The sequence below is a fragment of the Jaculus jaculus genome, chromosome 3 (assembly GCF_020740685.1).
Source record: "Jaculus jaculus isolate mJacJac1 chromosome 3, mJacJac1.mat.Y.cur, whole genome shotgun sequence".
Classification (NCBI taxonomy): Eukaryota; Metazoa; Chordata; class Mammalia; order Rodentia; family Dipodidae; genus Jaculus; species Jaculus jaculus.
Window position 1 is genome coordinate 11970335 of NC_059104.1, and position 22828 is coordinate 11993162.

At 44.6% G+C, this 22828-nt stretch overlaps 1 protein-coding gene across 2 annotated transcripts in view; it reads right to left on the bottom strand.

Moving 5' to 3' along the window:
* The window catches only part of Pcca (propionyl-CoA carboxylase subunit alpha), a 339901-nt gene extending 320770 nt beyond the window's left edge, over positions 1-19131 (bottom strand). For both annotated transcript variants that reach the window (XM_045144878.1, XM_004663385.2), the window contains exon 1: positions 19027-19131. In XM_045144878.1, coding sequence (XP_045000813.1) covers positions 19027-19131 — 105 coding nt within the window. The remainder of the gene's footprint in view (positions 1-19026) is intronic.
* Positions 19132-22828: the final 3697 nt, after the last annotated feature.

Here is a 22828-nt window from a genome sequence, read left to right on the forward strand (position 1 = left end):
CATTACCTAAACCATAAAGATGAAAGGGGTAAAAGAAAACACAATCAAGTTATAGGAAAGTAGTTATGTAGTCACTGGTAAAGCTAGACCCAAAAATACGGAGGAGGAGGACAAGAACAGCAGCAAGCAGTGAGAACTACCTCTTAGAACATTCTACGGCTGCTCACTCAAATAGCAACCAACATGCTTCTAGAGTAACATAACATTTTTAACGAGTCAAAGCTGAACATAGTGTTACATGCCTATAACCTCAGCACTTGGGAGGCTGAGGAACAGGACTGCCATGAGTTCAGGACGAGCATTGGCTGCAGAGTGAGGTCCAGGTCAGCCTGGGCTACAGGGAGACCTTGCCTTAAAAAAATGCAAAACTACAATGAGTCAAAAGTATAAAGCCTCAAATTGTAAAATATAATCTCTACACAAAAGTAACAGTAACAGACACTAAAAAAGAATCAACTGAGAACAGGAATAAAAATAACTTTATTGTATCCCTATTAAAGACTAAACCTACCTCACATTTTTCTTCTCATATTTCCTTGTGAGGTAGAGTATAAACACCAAATTTATACTTGAGAATTTTTAGTCCTAAAGGCTTTGAAGTTTTTGTTTTGTGTTGTTTTGTTTTGTTTTGTTTTAGAGACAGGGTCTCATTGGCTCAGGCTGGCCTTGTGCTCACTGTAGCTGAGGATGACCTTGACCTTCTAGTCCTCTTTATTCTACCTCCCTGAGTTCTGGGGTTATAGACATGTGCCACCACCTCTAGTTTATGAAGTGCTGGGGAACAGACTCAGGGCTTTCTGTATGCTAAATAGGCACTGTAACCAAGCCCTAGCCCTAGCCCAAGGACTTTAATTTTTCAAAGAGGGCTAGATTTTAGTGATTATAACATTTAAGTATAGAATTAAAAGTTTGTTGATTTTTTATGTAAATGAATAAAAACAATGGTACCTTGTACACTTACAATTTGGGGTAAAAACATAATCATAATCTACCAAGAGGTCCTCACCACTCCCTCCAACTTCAAATAAAAATTTGGCCTTCAGCAGAATAACTACCATTTAGAAACTTCACTGCTAAACCAGGTGTGGGGACATAAGCTTTAGTCACAACACTGAGGCAGGAGGACCACCTTGATTTGAGGCCAGCCTGGAGCTACAGAGTTCCAGGTCACCCTGGGCCACAGTGAAATCCTGTTTAAAAAAAAAATTTTTTTTAAGAAAAGAAAAAAAACCAATTTCATAGCTACAACAATCAGTAACACAAAGATAGTACTCTTTCCCCATAAAATCATGTGTTTAGCCTCAGCCAATACTAAAACAAACTCTAGCGACAAGAAGCCAAAACTATTTGGGAACTGTTTCAACTTGATATTGCTACGAGTTAGTACCAAGATGCTTACACAAGAAAACTGCAAAAAGAGGGGAGGAAAATGGGGGGCTGGAGAAATGGCTTAGCAGCTAAGGCTCTTGCCTGCAAAGCCTAACAACTCAGGTTCGAATGCCCAGCCCCACATAAGGCCAGGTGCACAAAGCGGCACATGCATTTGGAGTTCATGTGCAGCTGCTAGAAGCCCTGGTGCACCCATAGTCTCTCTCTCTCTTTCTTTCTCTCTCCTTGGAAATAAGTCAATAAAATATTGGAAGAAAGAGAGAGGGGGAAAAAAAGAGAGAGGAGGAGAAAAAACTGCAGAGCAGCTTCCTATCATTTACCCAGGAAAAATAATGAGTCTGAATCTGCTTGTCTAAACTGGTTTAAATCAGCCCAGAAAAGCTGTTACTGTTTACTCCCAGCAGGACTTCATGGAAATTTGAAAAAGGAGAATCCAGGTCAACACCTAGAAAATTTCTTCCTTAAGATATAGGGAACAAGTCAGTAAAAACCTGCTACTTCAGACCTTGACCCACAATTTTAACATGTGTTGTTATTCTTAAGCATATAACAAACTGGTTACAAGCCCAGTACAAAATTCACTCGTAATACTTCCTAACAATAAAAGTTCTAAGGAAGCCAGGTGTGGCGGCAGGTATCTGTAATTCTAGCTACTTGGGAGACTGGAGCAGGAGGACTGTAAACTTGAAGGCAGCGTGGACAACTTGGCAAGATGTCTTAAAACAAAGTTTAAAACATCTGGGGATGGAACTGTGAAACTGAAGTTGTGGAGAAAGGAGCCACTCTAAGCTAAAGATACTACCACTGATGGCCTGACTAACCTCCAAGGCTGTGCACTACAGTTCCAGAGTCAGAATTATCCTGAGCTATCTTTAGTCTCCTCAATAGTTACTCAGTACCCTTCTAGATGTGACCTAAAATCCTTTCAACCATCATGGAAAACCTCTGGAATGTGCTAACTTACCAATCTACTAGATTCTGCCAAAGGAAAACTTGAGGTCTTATCCTGACAGGGGCGTGGTATCATCCCCTCCCATCCCCATGGCTGTAACACACCAACCCTATGCTCCGACCAAGATTTTGGTAAATGCTTTGACCTATGAGTCTCTTTTGGTCTGTGATCATAAAAGTTTGTATAACCATTTCTACCCTAGAACATGGAATTTCAGGCACCCTAAAGCCATGTTCTCAGGCTATGGTCACTCATATTTGGCTCAGAATAAACTTATTCCCTTTGAGTAAAGCTCAATGATAACTGCTTGCTTAGCATAACGAGGCCCTCAATCTAAGTTTCAGACACACACACACACACACACACACACACACACACACACACGGGGGGGGGGGAGGGAGGCTGAGGGAGAGGGAGGGGTAAAGTTTTGAGAAAAAGCTTTTAATAACCCAAAGCAAAAAGGTCAAGGTGTGCAAAGTGACTTCCCAATAGTTGTTGCCATTAGGCCCTCTTCTAAGAAAGAAAGAAAGATCTATTGTATTTTCCACTCCTAGGAAAGAATAAATGTTACCAGTGTGAATATGAAAAATGGCATGTTGGTCAGACTTTGCAAAGCACAGGCCAACACTTAGTTCTACTGATTCCCAGCTATGCAATATGAAGCAAATCTAGGCCCCAGTTCCCATCCACAAAATGTTAAGTGATAGCTGGGTGTGGTGGTGCACACCTTTAATACCAGCACTCAGGAAGCAGAACAGGAGGACTGTCATGAGTTCGAGGCCACCCAAAACCACATGGTGAATTCCAGGCCAGCCTGGGCTAGAGTGTGACTTTACTTCGAAAAACTGAAAAAAACAAAATGTAAGTGATGACACCTGCCTACTTTCCAAGACAGCTGTTAAAAAGATCCAATGGGACTTTAAAACTGTGAGATATTATGCAAAAGTGAAATGTACTCAACTTTCCCTTTCTGGAAATTATACCAGGGTCATTCAAGATTTTTCATCAGAGTAACGATGTAGTCATGAAGAGTTCTGGTCTAGACTCAGATTCTGACTTGCACTCACATCTTGACTGACACTTATGAACACTGGAAATGCCAACACTGCTATGAACAGTATATGAGAGTGGAATTTATTTAATACAGACTCACATACATTATAACCCACATACAATAAACTAACACACACACACGAAGACAGACTTTTTATACAAAATGGAAGCGTGCTGTGCAGTCACTGGAAGAAAGCAGGGAAACAAACACCCTTTTATATGATGAAATTGTCCTTATTAATGGGAGTCAGGTAGCTTTGTTAGGTAGTTTAGGGTGACTGGGCCCTGAAAGTAAAAAGCAGAAATGTTCTTAAATCCACCCTGTCAATGTCTACTTTACAAGAGATCAGAAGGCTCTTGATCTCCTTAGCTCTTGACTAAGGGAGTCCCCTAAACTTGGTTTTCCATAAATAACCTGAGCCCGCCTGGGAGGGAGTTCCTCTTTCCTAGAATTTAAATCTGATCCTGCCATTGTGGTTGGTTAAGCTCAGCCCCAAAAGTTGGCTTCATGGCTGGCCTCTTCTTGAGCCAACCTAAGACAGAGTCAGGTAGCTTTGTTAGGCAGTTAGGGTGACTAAGCCCCTGAAAGTAAAATGGCAGGAAGGTCTTCACTTGGTAGAGATCAAAGGATGATCTGACTTATCTCTTTTTATTATTATTATTTTCAGAGAGAGAGAGAGAGAGAATGGGTGCTCCAGCACCTTTAGCCACTGAGAACAAACTCCACCCACATGGGCCCCTTGTGCGCATATGCGACATAGCACACTTGCATCACTGTGCATCTGGCTATATGGGACCTGGAGATTGAAACACGAGTTCTTAAGCTTCACAGGCAAGTGCCTTAACCGCTAAACCATCTCTCCATCCCTTCTTATCTCTTGCCTAGTTTTGCCATACCTGAGCCCCTCTCTGAGAAGTAGGTCTTTTTCTGGAATCCTAACATCGTGGTTAGTCAAGCTTAAGCTCCAGAACTTGGCATCATGGCTGGCCTCTTCCTGAGCCAGACTCTAGCCCAAACGAATCAATGGTCTCTCTCTGGCATACATGAGCCAGAATGTGAACCCCACCACCACAAGGTTATAAATAATTTGTGGGGAGAGGACAAGCTCTTTCTAGGCTCCCTGACCACTAGTGAACCTCCCATTTCTGGTGAGTTTCTCCTCATCTTGGCCTGGCTGGGTGAGGGGAGAGAAGTGCCCTAAACCTTACTTTCCACATGGGCTCTTTACCCTTCTTGCTCTCCACATGGCAGGAGATCTGTGAACTTTTTCTGTCCTCTATATAGTTTTTCTAGGCCCATCATATGGGTTTTGTACTTCCCTAAATAAATATAATAATTTAGTAATTATCCTTCTCAGGCTTACTCAATTCTTTCATTAAAATTAGACACGAACCTAGGGTTTGGGGTTCAAGGACTTACCTGAACCCCTAGAACCTTGTTTCAAGCCCCTAGCCTGGATCAATCAGCCTTACTCTGCTCATCTGAACCTGAAGGTAAGGCCATGACAACAGGATTATAAGCAGACATTTACCAGGCGCACAGGCCCCTCTTTTTGCTGGCTGTTCATATCTCCCTAAACTTCCAAGTCCTGGTGAGCCTCCCCTACTCCCACATGGGCTCTCGACCCTCCTGCTCTCTGCAGGGCAGGAGCTCTCTGCTCTTTCTTCTCTTCCTCTCTAAATCCCTTTGCATGGTTCAGGCCCATGCTCACCTCCCACATGGGCTGGGTCACGTGGATGCATCCATTGTCCCTTCTTTGGTCTGTGGATTCTCCCTCACCCCTCCTGACTTCCAAATAAATGTAATCATTTAGTAATTGGCCTTCTTAGTCTTATTTCAATTCTTTGGTAAAACAGGCACAAACTCAGGGTTTGGAGTTTAAGGACTCTTCCAAAACTCCATAAACCCCATTATAGTTTCATATTGGAGATGTACCCCTCTTCAGGTAAAGTGGTTAAGCCACTAGCAATTATCTTGAAAAACAATTTAAACATTAGTTCTAGCCAGGCATGGTGGTGCATGCCTTTAATCTCAGCACTCAGGAGGCAGAAATAGGAGGATTGCTGAGCTCAAGGCCAGCCTGAGACTACAAAGTGAATCCCGGGTCAGCCTAGGCAATAGTGAGAACCTACTTTGCAAAATAATAAATAATAATAATAATAATAATAATAATAATAATAATAATTTCTTCCAAAACTGAAACTGCTGGTCTTAGAAACATGCCTTCAGTGGCATTCAGGTCAATAATACTAAAACAATCTTTAGATAGGTTAATTCAAAGAAATTTAGTTTCTATTATAGCTTCTCATTGCTGGGACAAACACCCAACCAGAAGCAGCTTATGAAAGGAAGGGCTTATTTCAAGATCACACTTTCCAGGGGACATTTTATCATGCAGAGAGAGAAGAGCAAGCTTCGGAAAAAGAACAGCAGGCCAAACTGGCTCTAAACACGGAGTAGGGCAGACTCAAGATCCTCCTCAAGGACACACCTCCTCTAGCAGGGCTCCACTTACTGGAGACTATGTAGGAAGTTCAATCAAAAATAACTGAGGTTGCCAAGCATGATGTACACACCTTTAAGCCCAGCACCCAGGAGGCTGAGTTAGGAGGATCACTGTGAGTTTGAGGCCAACCTGAAACTACATGGTGAATTCCAGATCAGCCTGAGCTACAGACAGACCCTACCTCAAAAAAACAAAAGAAATAAATGTTTAAATAGCTGAAGCTTTGAAGAACATTTATATAAATCACCAGTATCCACCCTGAGTTAAAGGAGCCAAGATGAAGGTGAACATGAGTTAATGATTTGTCTCTAAGAGTTCTGGCAAAGGGAATCTCCATGTTTTATGACAGAGCACTCACTTCAGTACCATGAGACCAGAATGATCTTCTCAGGGAATGCTCTCTAAACACAAGGGCCAGAGTCCGTCATTACATACAGCTTTTCCTTCAGACACATACTGACTATTCAGTCCTCAGGAACTCATTCACCATCCTAAGCCAAAGCCTACTATTTGAGAACAATGGTCCAGTCTCAAGATTCTCTGGCTTGTGCCTACACACTGAACTAGAGTATCAGGACACTATCTACACCAACTCCAGAACTTCATCCTCCTTCCCAGATTCCTACTAGACCACTGCTCTTGACAGGCCTGTACATTCTAAGTACCATGTGGACCCTCTTCCCCATGCTCTGATTCAAAGCTCACACCTGCTCTGTTATCTGGACCACTTTCTACAGCCATACAAGAGTTCTTCATTAAGGTACCTATTGCTCAAGCCCATGGCCAGAGACAATTAACATAAGGTTCAAAAGGTCAGTACACCTCCTCAAGGTTCCTCAAGGCGGAACCAATCCAGTGTACAAACTAGAGTTATACTGTCAAATAATGGCAGCCACCAGCCACTTGTGTCTACTAAGTAGATGAAATGGGCCTAATTCTGTATAGTTCAAGTTCAGATACATTCATAACTAACCTGAAGATTTTGAAGATAATTACCTGATAAAAATCACAGGAGATCATCCTTTGGAATAAGCTCCCATTCTAGGCCACAACTAAGCAGCTAAAGATTCAAGCTAAAACTGCTTATCTGATCCTTCTAGAAGTCAGCATTTCAGAGGTAAAAGTCAAATTTCCCAACCAGGACAGTTTTTCTTAGCGTAATAATGAAGTTATGAAATTCTCTGGACTTAATCCTTACACAAAAAGGTAGCACAAGGGAGCTGATGTTTGCTAGTCAGGCTGTTTTCATTAAAACTTTTTATTTTATTTGTTAGAGACAGAGAGAGAGAAGCAGATGAGAGAATGGTGTACCAGGGCCTTCAGCTACTGCAAATGAACTCCAGATGCATGCACATCTGGCTTAAGTGGGTCCTGGGAAATTGAATCTGGGTCCTTTGGCTTCACAGGCAAGTGCCTTAACTGCTACGCCACACCTCCATCAGGCTGTTTTGTACTCTTCACTTCTTGTTTGTGCTTCCTTCAGCCCTTTTCAGTCCCTAAAACACACTCCTCCCCTTAGCAGCTGACAACACTCATTCTATCTTATGAAGGGAAGTGCTGCTTGGTTCTTGACTCAAGAACTGTAAATTGCCCATTTATTCTTTAATTTTTCCCATTATGGGAAAATATAACAAAATGGGTAAATATAACAAAATGTACAAATTTGTACATTCGCATGCTGAAATAAAAATCTGAGTATTCTTAAGCTAAAAATAACACATTAGTACTGATTAGTAAAACTGATTTCATATCTTTTGACTTTTTGTTTTGTTTTGTTTTTAATATATTTTACTTATTTACTTGAGAGAAAGAGGCAGAAAGAGAGAGAATGAGCATGCCAGGGCCACCAGCCACTGCAAACAAACTCTAGGTGCATGTGCCCCTTGTGATCTGGCCTATGTGGGTCCTGGAGAGTCGAACTGTGATCGTTTGGCTTTGCAGGCAACTGCTTTAACCAGTAAGCCATCTCTCCAGCCCTTGTTTTGTTTTTTTTGAGGGAGGGTCTCACTCTAGCTCAGGCTGACCTGAAACTACTCTGTAGTTCCAGGCTGGCCACAAGCTCATAGCAATCCTCCTACCTCTACCTCCCAAGTGCTGGGATTAAAGGCATGTACCACCATTCCTGGCTTCTTTTGACTTCTTAAGTATGAAGCTAGAAGGTTTGCTGAATAAAGCAGACTGCTGGACTAAAACCAGATGTTCTGCCTCTGCAGGTCTGGAGCGGATCTGGAACAATATTTCTAACAAGTTCCTGGGTAACAGTGTTGCTACTGGCCTGGTGGAGATCCACACTTTGAGAACCACTGCTCTAGAGCATCCCTTGGGATAAGACAACACACCAGTCCCCAGGTGGGAGGCACTCCTGGCCTCGCTTGTCTTAAAGTTCTGCCCTACTTTCTTCACTTCTCTTGACGGCCATCTGCCCAAAAGCCCTTTTCAAACTAATTAAGACAGAGAGGAGTAGAGGAAGACACCTGCTCTCAACCTCTGACCTCCACCAAGAACACACATAGACTCACACATGTGCCCACAGATATAGGAATACATACACATGCAAAAAAAAAAAAAAACCTATTTATTTGTTTGTTTATTCATTTATGTGAATCAGGCCATCAAGTACTAAGCATTCTGTCAACTGAACCCTAGGCCCTCCTTTTACTTTTTTTTTTTTTTTTTTTTAAATTTCTGGGTAGGGTCCCACTCTAGCTCAGGCTGACCTGGAATTCACTATGTAGTCTTAGGGAGGCCTCGAACTCAGGGTGACCCTCCTACCTCTGCCTCCCGAGTGCTGGGATTAAAGGCGTGCGCCACCACGCCTGGCTTCCTTTTACTTCTTATTGCAACAGGGTCTTACTAAGTTGCCCAGGCTGACCTTAACCTTACTCTGCAGCCCAGGTAGTCCTTAAAGCTTGTGATCCTCCTCCAGTAGCTGGGATTACAGGCCTGTGCCACCAGGCTTACCTGGACTTCCATTACAAAATTTCAAATATAAGCCACCAGATAACTCTGCTCTGCCTCCCTTTCCTACCTCATCTCTGAGATGCCCACCCTTCACTTTACTCCAACCAAAGTGGCCAAGTTGTCTCTTATTATACCACATGGAATCTCACCTCCCAGTTTTTGCTTTGGCATTCTCTTACCTGGAATGCTGACATTAAATGATAGCCTGGGTTATTTTTATGTTCAGGTGCTCAAAGTCTCCTTTTCTGAAATCCTCACACAAGACCCACCCAGTCCCTGCGTTATCACCGCTTTCTACTGCTTGTGAAACATGTATGGAGCAAAACAGGTCTATTTCTTTAAGCCCTAACCAAATGAGTGAAGAAAACCAAGTGCTTCTGCAAGGATATCTGCTCAATACCTGGCTAACCTTAGATATCTCCTTTGTTAGTTATGCCTGTAGCCAGGGATTATCGTTTCAAAATATCTTATGTAACCATTCTCACTGAAACTTTAAGAACTTCCTGTATCAGCCTCTTTCGTACACTCAAAGTTTACTTTGGCATGCTTATGACCACTGCAATGCTCAGACTTTTTTTTTTTTTTTTTTTTTTTTTTGGTTTTTCAAGGTAGGGTCTCACTCTGGCCAAGGCTGACCTGGAATTCACTATGTAGTCTCAGGGTGGCCTTGAACTCACGGCGATCCTCCTACCTCAACCTCCCAACTGCTTGCTGGGACTTAAGACATGTGCCACCACACCCAGCTATGTTGCTTCTTTCCCTTTCTTTCCTTCTTTGGATGCTGGCTGAAATCCTAAGCATGCTTGCTCTGACACTTGGTGCTTTTTCACCTTTTACTCAGTAAATTTTTACATTACTCATGTCTCATGTGGCTACTTTTCTGTGGCTATGAGACTAAGACCTCAAGAGTATGAAAATTGTCAGCATTAGTTTAGATTCTCTTGACCCTCACGTAAATCCAGACATGGTAGTGTGCATCTGTAATTCCAGTGCTCCTCTGGTGACATGAGAGGAATAGGCAGGCAACTCCCCAAAACTTCACAAGCCAGCTAGCCTGGAGTACTGGTATAGCAAACCGGACACTCTCCTTCAAATAAGGTGGGAAACGAGGACCAATACCACCCAAAGCTCATTAGTAAACCACACCTCTAGGTGTGTGTGCAGACAGTCCCAGAGATTTCATCATGAGAGCATGGACTTAATGCTTTCATCTACTGACAGATTCAAAATTTGAACACTACTGAAAGGTGGGGAACTGGGAAGGGACAGCTAAAGGAAGCGACCACAGAGGGTATGTCCTCGGGGGTTTATCTTTCCCTTGCCCATTCCCACTACTCTCCAGTCGGCCTCCTGCCCATCATGGGAACAGCTCTCTTGGTTTACGTGACCATCCGTGCAAGGAAGCAGAGCAGCTGTGAGCACCAAATCAGGCCTATAACACTGCCAGGAGGTGGAGCTTAGAAGGCCCGCAAAGCTCAAGAGATCCTTAAGCCTTCATGAGGCCCTTCATGAAGGGCCTCCCCTCTCAGAAATCATCTGCGGTAAACAGTTCACTGTGGTGGGGCTTCTCTAGGCAGTGTAGCTGCTTCTGAGGGACCCACGCCCCCATAAGCAATCCCAATAAACTCACTAGTTCACCAGACAGCCTTCGATGGGCTCTCTCCCTTGGTCTGTCAGTGCCTTCTCTCTCTGGGGTGAACAGATTTTGCACATCTCCCTGAGAATAGACCCATAACACCTGGCATCCAATCAGATACTGACCAAATCAAAGATTAGACAGAGCTAGGGGCAATCCCAGAGTGGCTCTTTCGCCATGTGGTATGTGGCATGCCTTCTTGCTGTGGGGCAGTTGCATGGCTGGCCCTTGCAAAGGGAGACAGACATACAACTAAAGCTGGTGTGTCTTCCCACTACGGAATGTGCCCACACAAACAGAGCAGGTACAACAGAAAAAAGACATGTGGGTGCTACCCTCCATAACTGCCTCTGATTTGGCAGATTAACTGGATGAAAGAGAGGATGAAATGGAGGTCCTCACATGGGCTTTCTTTTACAGGAGTGGAAACATAAGGACAAGGAAGTAAAACTGACATTTGAGCTAGAGTGATCCACCTGGGATCAAAAGCTTGGAAAGTATGGAGAGAAGCAGAGAGGGAGGAGGGAATGGGATGAGAAGATCTGGCAGATCTAGGTTTAGACTGGCATGTAACCCAGGTTCATAAAGTACTAAAACAATCAAGAGAGTGAGAAAAAGGGAAAACAGACAAAGGGCAAATGTGACAAGATTTGTTGGGAGATTTCCTAGGGGAAAAACAATGACAAAAAGCCAAATTCTATGCAGAAGCCCAATCATCTGCAGCTTCCAAGTACTTATGTGTTGACGACTTGGTCTCAAGTGCAGCAACGTTCAGAGGTGGAACTTGGGAAGTGACTGGATCAAAAGAGCTCTGACATGATCCATGGATGGATTCTAAATTTTATGGCAGAGAGATGGCTCATCAGTTAAAGGTGCTTGCTTGCAAAGCCTGACTGCCTGGGTTCTATCCTACAGTACCCACAGTAAGCCAGATGTACAAAGTGGCACATGCATCTGGAATTCGTTTGCAGTGACAGCAGGCCCTGGTGTGTCCATTCCCCCCACTTCAAGTAAACAAATAAAAATACTTTACAAAAACAAAATGTTCAGTGGCACTTAGAGGGATGCTAATATTGGTGCTAGTTGTATAGACTATCCAGGGTAAGGCCTGGCTGAGGGAAGCACATCGCTATCTCTAGGACTATGGCCTTGAGGGCTATCTTGTCCTGGGTTCCACCTCACCCTCTCCGACATGCTGTCCAGCCTCACCTCAGGCCCTACCTTGAAGAAAAAAATAAAAATAAAAATAAAAATAAAGGGCTGGAGAGATTGCTCAGCAGATAAGGCACTTGCCTGCAGAGCCTAACAACCCAAATTCAATTGCCCAGTACCCAAAGCCAGTTGCACAAAGTGGCTCATGTATCTGCAGTCTGTAACAGCGCTGACAGGCTCATGCTGCCTTTTTTTTCTCTCTCTCTCTGCTTGAAAATAAAAAAGACTTTTACCAATAACCCCACAGAAGACCCTTAGCAGAATTGGGGTGGGGGAAGAGGGGGCGTCTACGTATGCAACATTTTTATTTTAAAAAATCAAGATGGATTCACTGCCGAATTTTACCAGACCTTCAAGGAAGAGCTAACACCATTGCTTCTTAAGCTTTTCTATAAAAGAGAAAAAGAAGGAATTCTACCAAACTCCTATGAAGCTAGCATCACCCTGATACCAAAACCAGGCAAAGACAGAACAAAAAAAGATAATTACACAGCAATCTCCCTCATGAATACAGATGCAAAAATTCTCAACAAAATATTGGCAAACAGAATACAAGAATTTATCAGAAAGATCATTCACCCTGACCAAGTAGGCTTTATCCCAGAAATGCAGGGATGGTTCAATATATGCAAATTGATAAATGTATACATTACATAAATGGATTGAAGGACAAAAAAAAATCACATGGTCATCTCATTAGATGCAGAGAAAGCATTTGACAAAATCCAACATTCCTTCATGATAAAAGTCCTACAGAGTCTGGGAATAGAGAGAACATATCTCAATATAATAAAGGCTATTTATGACAAGCCTACAGCCAACATATTACTAAATGAGGAAAAACTGGAAGCTTTTCCACTAAAATCAGGAACAAGACAAGGGTGTCCACTGTCCCCACTTTTATTTAATATAGTCTTAGCCATAGCAATAAGGCAAGAGACACACATAAAAGGGATACAAATTGGAAAGGAAGAGATCAAGTTATTATTTGCAGATGACATGATTCTATATATGAAGGACCCTAAAGACTCTACTAGCAAACTGTTAGAGCTGATAAAAACCTACAGCCATGTAGCAGGATACAAAATAAATACACAGAAATCAGTAGTCTTCATGTATGCTAACAACAAACACACAGAGGATGAAATCAGAGAATCACTCCCGTTCACAATTGCATCAAGGAAAATAAAGTACCTTGGAATAAACCTAACCAAGGAAGTAAAGGATCTCAACAATGAAAACTTTAAAACACTCAAGCAAGAAATTGCAGAAGACACTAGGAAGTGGAGAAACATCCCTTGTTCCTGGATTGGAAAAATCAATATTGTGAAAATGGCAATCTTACCAAAAGCAATCTACACATTTAATGCAATCCCATCAAAATTCCAAAGGCATTCTTCATGGAAATAGAAAAAAAAACAATCCAAAAATTCATTTGGAATCACAAAAAGCCTTGAATAGCTAAAATAATACTGAGCAACAAAAGTAAGGCTGGTGGTATCACCATACCTGATTTTAACCTATACTACAGAGTCATAGTAACAAAAACAATGTGGTACTGGCACAAAAACAGACATGTATATCAATGGAACAGAATAGAGGACCCAGATGTAAGTCCAGGTAGCTATAGCCACCTGATATTCGATAACAATGCCAAAAATACTCACTGGAGAAAAGACAGCCTCTTTAGCAAATGGTCTTGGGAAAACTGGCTATGTATCTGATGAAGGATGGAAATAGATTCTTCTCTCTCTCCATGCACAAGAATTAAGTCCAAATGGATTAAAGACCTTAACATCAGACCGGAAACTCTGAAACTGCTAGAGGAAAATGTAGGGGAAACCCTTCAACATATTGGTCTTGGCAAAGACTTTCTGAATACAACCCCAACTGCTCAGGCAATAAAACCACAGATTAACCACTGGGACCTCATGAAATTACAAAGATTTTGTACTGCAAAGGACACTGTGAATAAAGCAAAGAGGCAACCTACAGAATGGGAAAAAAATCTTCACCAGCTATATATCTGATAGAGGATTAATATCCAGGATATACAAAGAACTCAAAAGGTTAAATAATAAGTCAAACAAGCCAATTAAAAATGGGCTATGGAGCTAAACAGACTTCTCAAAGGAGGAAATACAGACAGCATATAAGCATCTAAAAAAGAGTTCTACATCCCTAGTCATCAGGGAAATGCAGATTAAAACTACATTGAGATTCCATCTCACTCCTGTCAGATTGGCTATCATCATGAAAACAAATGATCATAAATGTTGGCGGGGATGTGGAAAAAAGGAACCCTTCTACACTGTTGGTGGGGATGCAATCTGGTCCAGCCATTGTGGAAATCAATGTGGAGGTTCCTAAAAGAGCTAAAGATTGATCTATCATATGACCCAGCTATAGCACTCCTAGGCATATATCCTAAGGACTCATCTCATTTCCTTAGAAGTACGTGCTCCTAGGCATATATCCTAAGGACTCATCTCCTTTCCTTAGAAGTACGTGCTCAACCATGTTTATTGCTGCTCAATTTATAATAGCTGGGAAATGGAACCAGCCTTGATGTCCCTCAACTGATGAGTGGATAATGAAGATATGGCACATTTATACAATGGAGTTCTACTCAGCGGTAAAGGAAAATGAAGTTATGAAATTTGCAGAAAAATGGATGGATCTGGAAAGGATTATACTAAGTGAGGTAACCCAGGCCCAGGAAGCCAAGCGCCGCATGTTCTCTTTCATATGTGGATCCCAGCTACAGATGATTAGGCTTCTGTGTGAGAAGGAAAAAACTCAGTAGCAGAGGCCAGTAAGCTAAAAAAGAGATACAAAGGAAAGAGAAAGGAAGGGAGGAGAGGACTTAATAGGTTGGTATTGTATATATGTAAGTAGAAGAATAGATTAACAGGAGTGAAAAGGCCCAAAGTGAGGTCAGGGGAGGAGATTGAGTAAAGGAAAGGTGCAGGGAGGGCTAAACAAAATCTAAGAGGACATAAATAAATCAATGGAATCCTTCGGTTTTGGACAATGGAACACTCAGGAGCTGTAGATCGTTGCTAGAAAATTTTCAGTGCCAGGGATGGGATACCTTCCAGTGGGTTGTTGGCCAGGGAGGTCCCTGATGCCCCCAAAACATCATAGCCATTGCTGAGGCCTGTGGCTTCCCACCAGGAATCGACAGTAAGACCCTATTGCTGAAGACTCCACATACTTGGGCTGCAAGGCCACTGAGAAATCCTGCAGGAACTGAGCTGATAACCTCCTCCATGTAGACCAGCTGACAGAAAGCTGGAAGAAGCCATTCTGCATGCAGTTCAATGGGAGAAAGAAAAAACACCAGTGAAGATACTTAACAGTAGACACGGCAAGCTTTATATTTGGCCAGCCAGGCCAAATGAGCCAATGGGTGCAATACTGGCACGTCTGTCATGGTGGAAACCAACTGCGCTCCAATTGGACTGGAGGCCCACTCCAAGGGAGGGAACACATCCCTGATACTGAAAACTTAAAACAGGGGTAGTCATGAGCCCTAGGGGTGTAACATCTGCTGATGTCTAGATAAGTGTATATACTATGCTTATCAAACTGCCCAGTAAGCACTTCTCTTAATATTCATACCCTTATATTAATGCTACTCTCACTTTGGGTAGAGAATCTTCTCTTTTCAGGTGGCAGTGACCTTGGGACGACTCAGAAGGTATCATGGTGCTGGAAAGCAGCGACTAGAGTACCAAGTAACGTCTCGATCACACCTTCGAAGGCTCAGGGTCTAATGCGGAAGAGGTGGCAGAAAGAATGTAAGAGCCAAAGGAAGGGTAGGACTCCTTACAACATGCTCCCTCCAGACAAAAAAATGGCCTGGATATCCATGACCTCATAGTGCCTGACACTACCTACACAAGACCATCATAACAGGAGGGAAAGATCATGACATAAAAACAGAAGAGAGACTTATTGAGATGGGGAGGGGATATGATGGAGAATGGAATTTCAAGGGGGAAAAAGGGGAGAGGGGAGTATTACCATGGGATAATTTTTATAATCATGGAAAATGTTTTAAAAAATTGAGAAAAAATAAAATTAAATTAAATTTTAAGAAAGTCAAGGGCTGGAGAGATAGCCTAGTGGGTAAGCCTAAAGACTCTTGTTTGACTCTCCAGGTCCCATGTAAGCCAGACGCACAATGTGACACAAGTGTGCAAGGTCACACATGCACGTAAAATGGCACACACATGTGAAGCTCAATTTCAGAGGATGAAAGCCCTGGTGCACCAATTCTCTTTCCCTCTCTCTCTCTCTCTCTCTCTCTCTCTCTCCCTCTCTCTCTCTCCCCCTCCATATCTATCTATCTATCTATCTATCTCTCTCTCTCTCTCTCTCTCTCTCTCTCTCTCTCCCCCTCCCCCTCCCTCTCTCATTTGGTCCTTCTCCCTCTCTCTCTGTGTCAAAGAAAAATAATAAAAATATTTTTAAATTAATCAATAAATAAGTAAATAAAAGATTTGGTGGGACAAAGGAAATACCTCAGTCAATAAAGTGCTTGCCTTGTAAGCATGAGGACCTGAGTTTAATGTCCAAACCCATGACTTATTTTAAAGTGAGGATGGTGCACACTTCTTTCAAAAAATATATATTTATTTATTTATTTAACAGAGATAGAGGTAAAGAGAGAGAGAGATAATGGGTGTACCAGGGCCTCCAGCCACTCCAAATGAACTCCAGACGCACCACCCTGTGCATCTGGCTTACATGGGTCCTGAGGAATCGAACCAGGGTCCATTGGCTTTGCACGCTAATGCCTTAACCACTAAGCCATCTTTTTCAGCCCTGGTGCACTCTTTTTAATCTCAGTGCTGAGGAAGCAGACAGGAGAATCCCTGGAGCTCACTGGCCATCCAGACAATCCTACTTGGTGAGCTCTAGACCAATGAGAGCCCATCACAGAAAAAGTGAAGGGTGTTCCTGAGGGCTTCACTAGAGGTTGAGCCCAACTCTACAAGCATGTACATATGGGTACATGCGCACACACAGACTGGTAGAGCACACTTCACTTAAAAAAGGGAAGCATGGGGAGAAGCAGGGCAGCAGCTCAAGTGCACATGGCACGGTAGTAAACTCCGGCGATGCTTCCCATTCCCAGGAGGAATGGTGTGCTGGCACCCACCAAACGGGACTCCCCATCCTCATTCAGCACCCAACCTGCACTCGTCTACAGAACTGGACAACGTGCAGTCCTGTTTACACATTAAAAGAAGGCAGTCCGGTGAGAAAACCGAAGCTTACATATCAGTGTACATGTCTCCACTTAGATTGTATGAAATACCGGTGTCATCCACCTACTCCCAACAGATACCCCTGTGCCAACCCTTGTAACCAAATCAGCAAGCCCACTATCATCTGACTCCGGCCCACCTCTCCAGCATCGTCTAGGCTCTGCCCTAATTTAGTGGACTTTACCTGGGTCTTTCTGTTATGCTGTTGTTTCCCTGCCCACAGCGTCTTTAAGTGGCTGTTTATTCTACCACATATAAGACTAACAACTGTCTCCTTGCCTAGGTAAATGTCACCTCATACTTCCAGGCTCATCTGAATTTTTACTTCCAGAGGACAACAATCTATCTCACGCTGTATAATTAGGAGCACTGATTAGCTCTACAGACTGGAACTGCAACCTAGAGACAGAATGCAAGCTTGCATGCACTGGACGTAGAGTGTGATTCCTAGCACGTACAGTGGAATGGACCCCGACTTCTAAATGGCATGGTCACACAGCACTTTGTCAACTCACTTGTAAATGGGAATTTCATGACTATTAGGACTGAGTAAATCATTCAAGTGAAGCCTCAGGATAGTTACAAGGGATGAAGAGTTCAAACTATTCTTGACTTGATCAAATTCCTCTTCTCAATAGTATTTTAAATTTGTCTCTCACTACTACATCAAATTTTCACCCCTTACAGTTGGAACACAGGAGGTAGTCAATAAAGATTTATTGAAAAGCAACAGCTATAGAGCATCTGAGACCCAGTGAAAAAGTGACCTGGCCCAACACAGAAAAATCTCCACCAGGCACGACCGCTCACACCTGGAATCCCAGAACTACTTCAGTGGCCAATATCATGTGCATGACTCGAAATCCCACAACCCTCCACATACAAAACCACTTCTTATGTAAATGCGTCAGTCTTGGCAAGTCACGAAGCAAAGAAAGATGAGAAGATTACAGACTGATGAAGATCAGAACAAGCTGAGTGGCAACTCGAAAGACAGGCACTGACAAGCTGACAGTCAATAGCTTCTTTCAGTTCTCACAATGCCCACTGCGTCCAAAGTTTTATCCTCTTAAAAAAAAAAAAAAGGATAGGGTAGATCATCTCCCTAATGTGCCTTACAATTCTGAATTCCAATAACTGAAAATAAAGTCATGTAGCAATTAAAATTTTGTTGTTCTTGTTTTGAGACAGTCTCACTATGTATTCTGACTGGCTTTGAACTCACAGTTCTTGCCTCATCCTCAGCAATCAACGTTGTGATTACAGGTATGTACCACCAAACCTATAAAACATTTTTTTTTTTTTTTAAGGAAGCTTAACACTTTACAAGCACACTGGACAAACTGACAAACCACTTTGAGGGGACATTCATTTAAAAACAATTTGGTCAAGTGCCTTAATAAACTATTAATAATGTACGTTCAGTAGTCGGTTTATTTAAACCCTAAGCATTTGTTCATGAGATAGAAAAAAAGAGGTATGGAGGGAAGGAGGGAGAGAATGAGTGTGCCAGGGACTCTTGGCACTGCGAACAAACTGCACCTGCACGTTGCCACCTTGTGCATCTGACCTGAAGTGGGTACCGGGCAATGCAACCCCAGCCTGGCAGGCTCTGCAAGCAAGCGCCTTTTAACCGCCTCGCCATCTCCCCCGACCCTAAGTTGCGGAGTCGGTGCCCACAGATCGCACCAAGGGAAGGGGAAAGGAGTCAGAGCGGCGCACACGAACACTCCCAGCTGCAGGTCAAGGGGGCACGGCGACACGCCAGGGAGAACAGGGCGACGGGCCCGACCGCGTCCTGGGAACAGCCCCGTGGGACGCGGCGGGCCCCCCGCGGCACGCGGGACGCAGACGCCGTGAGCCCGGCGCTCGAGTGACACGTGAGGCCGTCGGCGGCCACACGACACCCAAGTTACAGCCACGATGCCGACAGTCCCCCGGCCGGCCGAGGAAGCAGCCGGGCTGTGCGGGAGATGCCCGCACCGACCGACGGACGCGCCGGCCCGCCCGCGGGGGGGAAGCCCCGGCGCCGCTCACCTTCCGGGTCCACAGCACGGCGCTCCGCATCACGTGCTGAGGGGGCCGCCGCCCGCGTCGCCCCGCCGCCACCAGAGCCACCGTCCCTGCCCAGAGCCCCGCCATGGCCGCGCCGGCGCCGCTGACCTCTCACCCCGCCGCAGGGGGCGGGGAAGGGGAGCGCCCGCGCTGCGGCCAATCACGAGCCGCGGAGCGAGCCCCGCCCCCCTGCCCCCGCCCGCCCGAGGAGGTGGCCCAGGGCGAGAGCCGCGTCCGGCCGCTGCGGCCGCGCACACGGATGCGCGCTAGGACCCCGAGGGAGCCGCTGCGCTGGCGGGGCCGGCTGAGCTGCGGGGGGAGCTCCGCGTCGCCCCGCCCCTCCCCGCGCCGCCCCGCCCCGCCCCGCCGCGGGAAACGCCGAGACCCGCGCGTCGCGACGAGCCGCAGCCCGCGGTGGTCAGCATCACGCACACGGCTGCCCGACGATCTGGTTTGCACGTGTTCCCCGGTTAACGGGAGCACAGCGCACGCTTGAGTCGCAGGGTCCCAGCGCTTCGCCACCTGGCCTCCCTCCAAAGTCACCTGCAGACGGTGACGGTGCCAGAGCTAGGAACGGCCTAGCCGAGGCTCCTGCGCGGTGAGTGCCGAGGACGCGGGAGCCAACGGTTTGGGGGAGATCAGAGAAGGGGCAGGTTTTCTGAATGGAAGGGAGGATATACACAAACGGCAAGGTGCACAGTCTTTTTACCTGTTTCGCAGGGTTTCTCACTTTAGGTGCCTCGGGCTGGCTTCATTTCCGGTTCAGGAGACCTGTTTTTCCTTGTCTTCTCTCTGTCTCCTGTTTGTCTGGATCAGTGAGGTGAGGCCCTGTTCTGTTCTTCTGACAGATCGTGTTCTCGAGAAACTACCTGTCACCGGGTGTGGTGGCCCTTAATCCCAGCGCCCGGGAGGCACGGGTAGAAGGATCTCTGATCTGTGAGTTTGGGACCACCCTGAATTCCAGGTCAGCCTGGGCTAGGCCAAGACCCTACCTCGGAAAAAAAAAAGAAGAAGAAGGAAAAAAGAAAAACAAAGAAACTACTTTTCTCAGTCTCCATTCTCCACACACCTGAAAGCTGCATCCAGCCTCCTTCACAACAAAATATGGCGGTCTTAGACTGTATCTTCAGGGATGAGCCCTTCCCCCCCAAAGTAACTAGCAACGCTTAACCACTTATATATTATACTATATCTCCTTGGGGAAGAGTAGGGCCTCCTGAGCACAATTGCGCTCCAGTGAGAGAATGTTAATGAGCCCAATTTCGTGAGGCTCTTCTGCAGGTAATCACAGCTGCTCCGATTTCAAAATGGCAACAGCCAGGTATGTCATGCCCAGAGGACAGAGTTCCACGGCACAGCTAAGAAAGAACTATACCATAACCGGCTCATAACTGAGTATCCAGAAGTGAGCCACTACCACAAGACCTGAAATGCATGACAACAGCCCAATAGTGGGAAGCCCAGCGCTGAACCAGGAAGCAAACAGCTCAAGTGGCCACTGTATGCCTATGGTAAAGTCACTTCCAATACCATGCATAGTACTGATGTCACTGTCACTGATACAACTGTAATCCAAATTCAGTGCTTCCAAAAGAAGACTTCCTCATATGAGCTATGTCACACTGTTTAGGACGTTCATCTTCCCCTGAATCTGCTTCCTATCACCAATGTCTGAAAATAGCCATTCACGGATTTGTCCAATTCTCTGATTATTCGTAGTGAAACCATTAGCACGGAATGAGTTATGCCACTGTGGCCAGAAGTTGTTTCCCAGAATTCTGAAGACACATATCCTTTCAGCATGTTCCAGCTTCTAGGTTGCACTTGAGAAGTCCAGTGCCAGCTCGTCCTTGCTCTTTTGTTTCTTGTAACAGCTCCTCTGTTGCTGCTGTGCTGTTGTGCAATGGTTATAGACTCGTGAGAAGCCACTCCACAGCCAGTGGCAAAGCTGTACTCCGCATGGCGACCCTGAGCTTTGAACTGCGTATGATTGGCACTCCCTGTATGAAGGCAAATGCAGAGTGCTTGGAATTGTATTCCACGATCCCAAGTCATATATATAATGCCTCTGCTTGCCTGAGTGAAGCCTAACTAACATATTAAGGAAGGAAGGGAGAAACTGGACATGGCTATTTGGCAATAGCAGAGCACTAATTGTCCCTAATGTGTATTAGGTATGCTGGAGTAGAGACCATGCTTCCCAGAATTCCCTTCCCTGTATGCCTTCTAGGTTAAGAGTTAAAGTAATTACAAAATATTTAGAAAGCATGGAAAACCTGGGGCCACTACTCCCAGAAGGCTGTTACAGTATGAGATGTAATGTTTCCTGGAAGTCCTCAGTTTATCCTAAGTCCTCACTCTGCCACTAGCTTTGGCCCAACACCTGACCCTGCTGACCACACAATCCCTAGCTACCAACAGAAATTTGGCTGCAGCCCCACAGAGGCAACTGCTGCTCAGTGCCTCTCCATGACGTACTTTCTGACATTACCATAGAGCAGCCAGCCATTCTTGGCTTCTACCACACAGATCCCAATTTTCCATCTTTACTATTGCTTCACGCAGACCATGTCCTTCTTTATCTAATTCTCTGGAAGCAACCTGAGGCAGAATTCCAGGCATTGCTGGACCCTCGCTCTGAAACGACACTGCTACCTAATGGCTCCAAATAATACTGTTCCTGCAGTTAAAGTAGACCCTTATGAAAGTCAGCTATTATAGAGTTTTGCCTTGGATTCCTCCCAAGGTGAGCCTGGTATATTACCAAGCCTGTTATTGCTCCAAATCCAAAATGCCTACTTGGGAAGGACTTACTCAGTACCATACTCCATGGTCTATATCTATGACACTGATGATGGTTCCACCTCCCTTGAGTGAATCCTAATCACTATACTATGTTGGCAGGGAGAAGTTGGGCATGGTGGTTTAATGTATGAAGGGTAGAATCTTTAACCGGATGCTAATTGTCCTTAATACTCACTCTTCTCCATCTGGTTTAAAAAGAGCTTTCACATTTTAGCTGGGCACATGGCCGACTTTCCACTACAACCAGGTTACTAAATTTTAGCTAATAGGATTTAAGGTGATATGACATGGCTAACTTTCAGGCTATACCCTTCAAGGGAAAGGACATACCTTCTGTTTTTACCCTTTTTTCCAGCTTGCTGCATTGTAGGCACCCTGGCGGGAAAAAAGTTATCATCCCAGATGTTTAGAAAGTCTGAATGGTGCAGAGTGAGTGTAGCAGACAGCATCAGGTTTGCTGAGGTGAACTTCCAGACTAGGCACAGTTATGGGGGAAGGGATATTTATGGAAGCTTGCAAATCCAGGGGAAGTTCCATAATGGCAGAAGAAGCTGGCCTGCTTTCACAGGACCAAACACAGAGAGAGAAGCACAAGCCTAAAAGCCAAAAGCCACACAGCACAGCACACTTCAGGAACTCCAGCTAGGCACACTTTGCAGATCTTTAGATTGAAATCTGAAACCACCACCATACCTTAAGATCTGCCCAGTGACACTGCCTCTAGCCCGGTGGCTGCAGATGCAAACTACAAACAAATAAAAACACTGAATATATTGGGGGTCATAAAATTCAACTACCACATTAAGACAGACAATGCACAAAATCTTCAGTTATCTTGTGCTTGCATATAAACCAGCCTGGAGCATAGGGCTCAGACTTTACTGCAACAGAAAAAAAATATTACAGTTTAACTATTTGGTGCTGTGTTGTGTTATACCTATTTATTACAATACCCGAATCTGTTATCTTAGCTAATAAA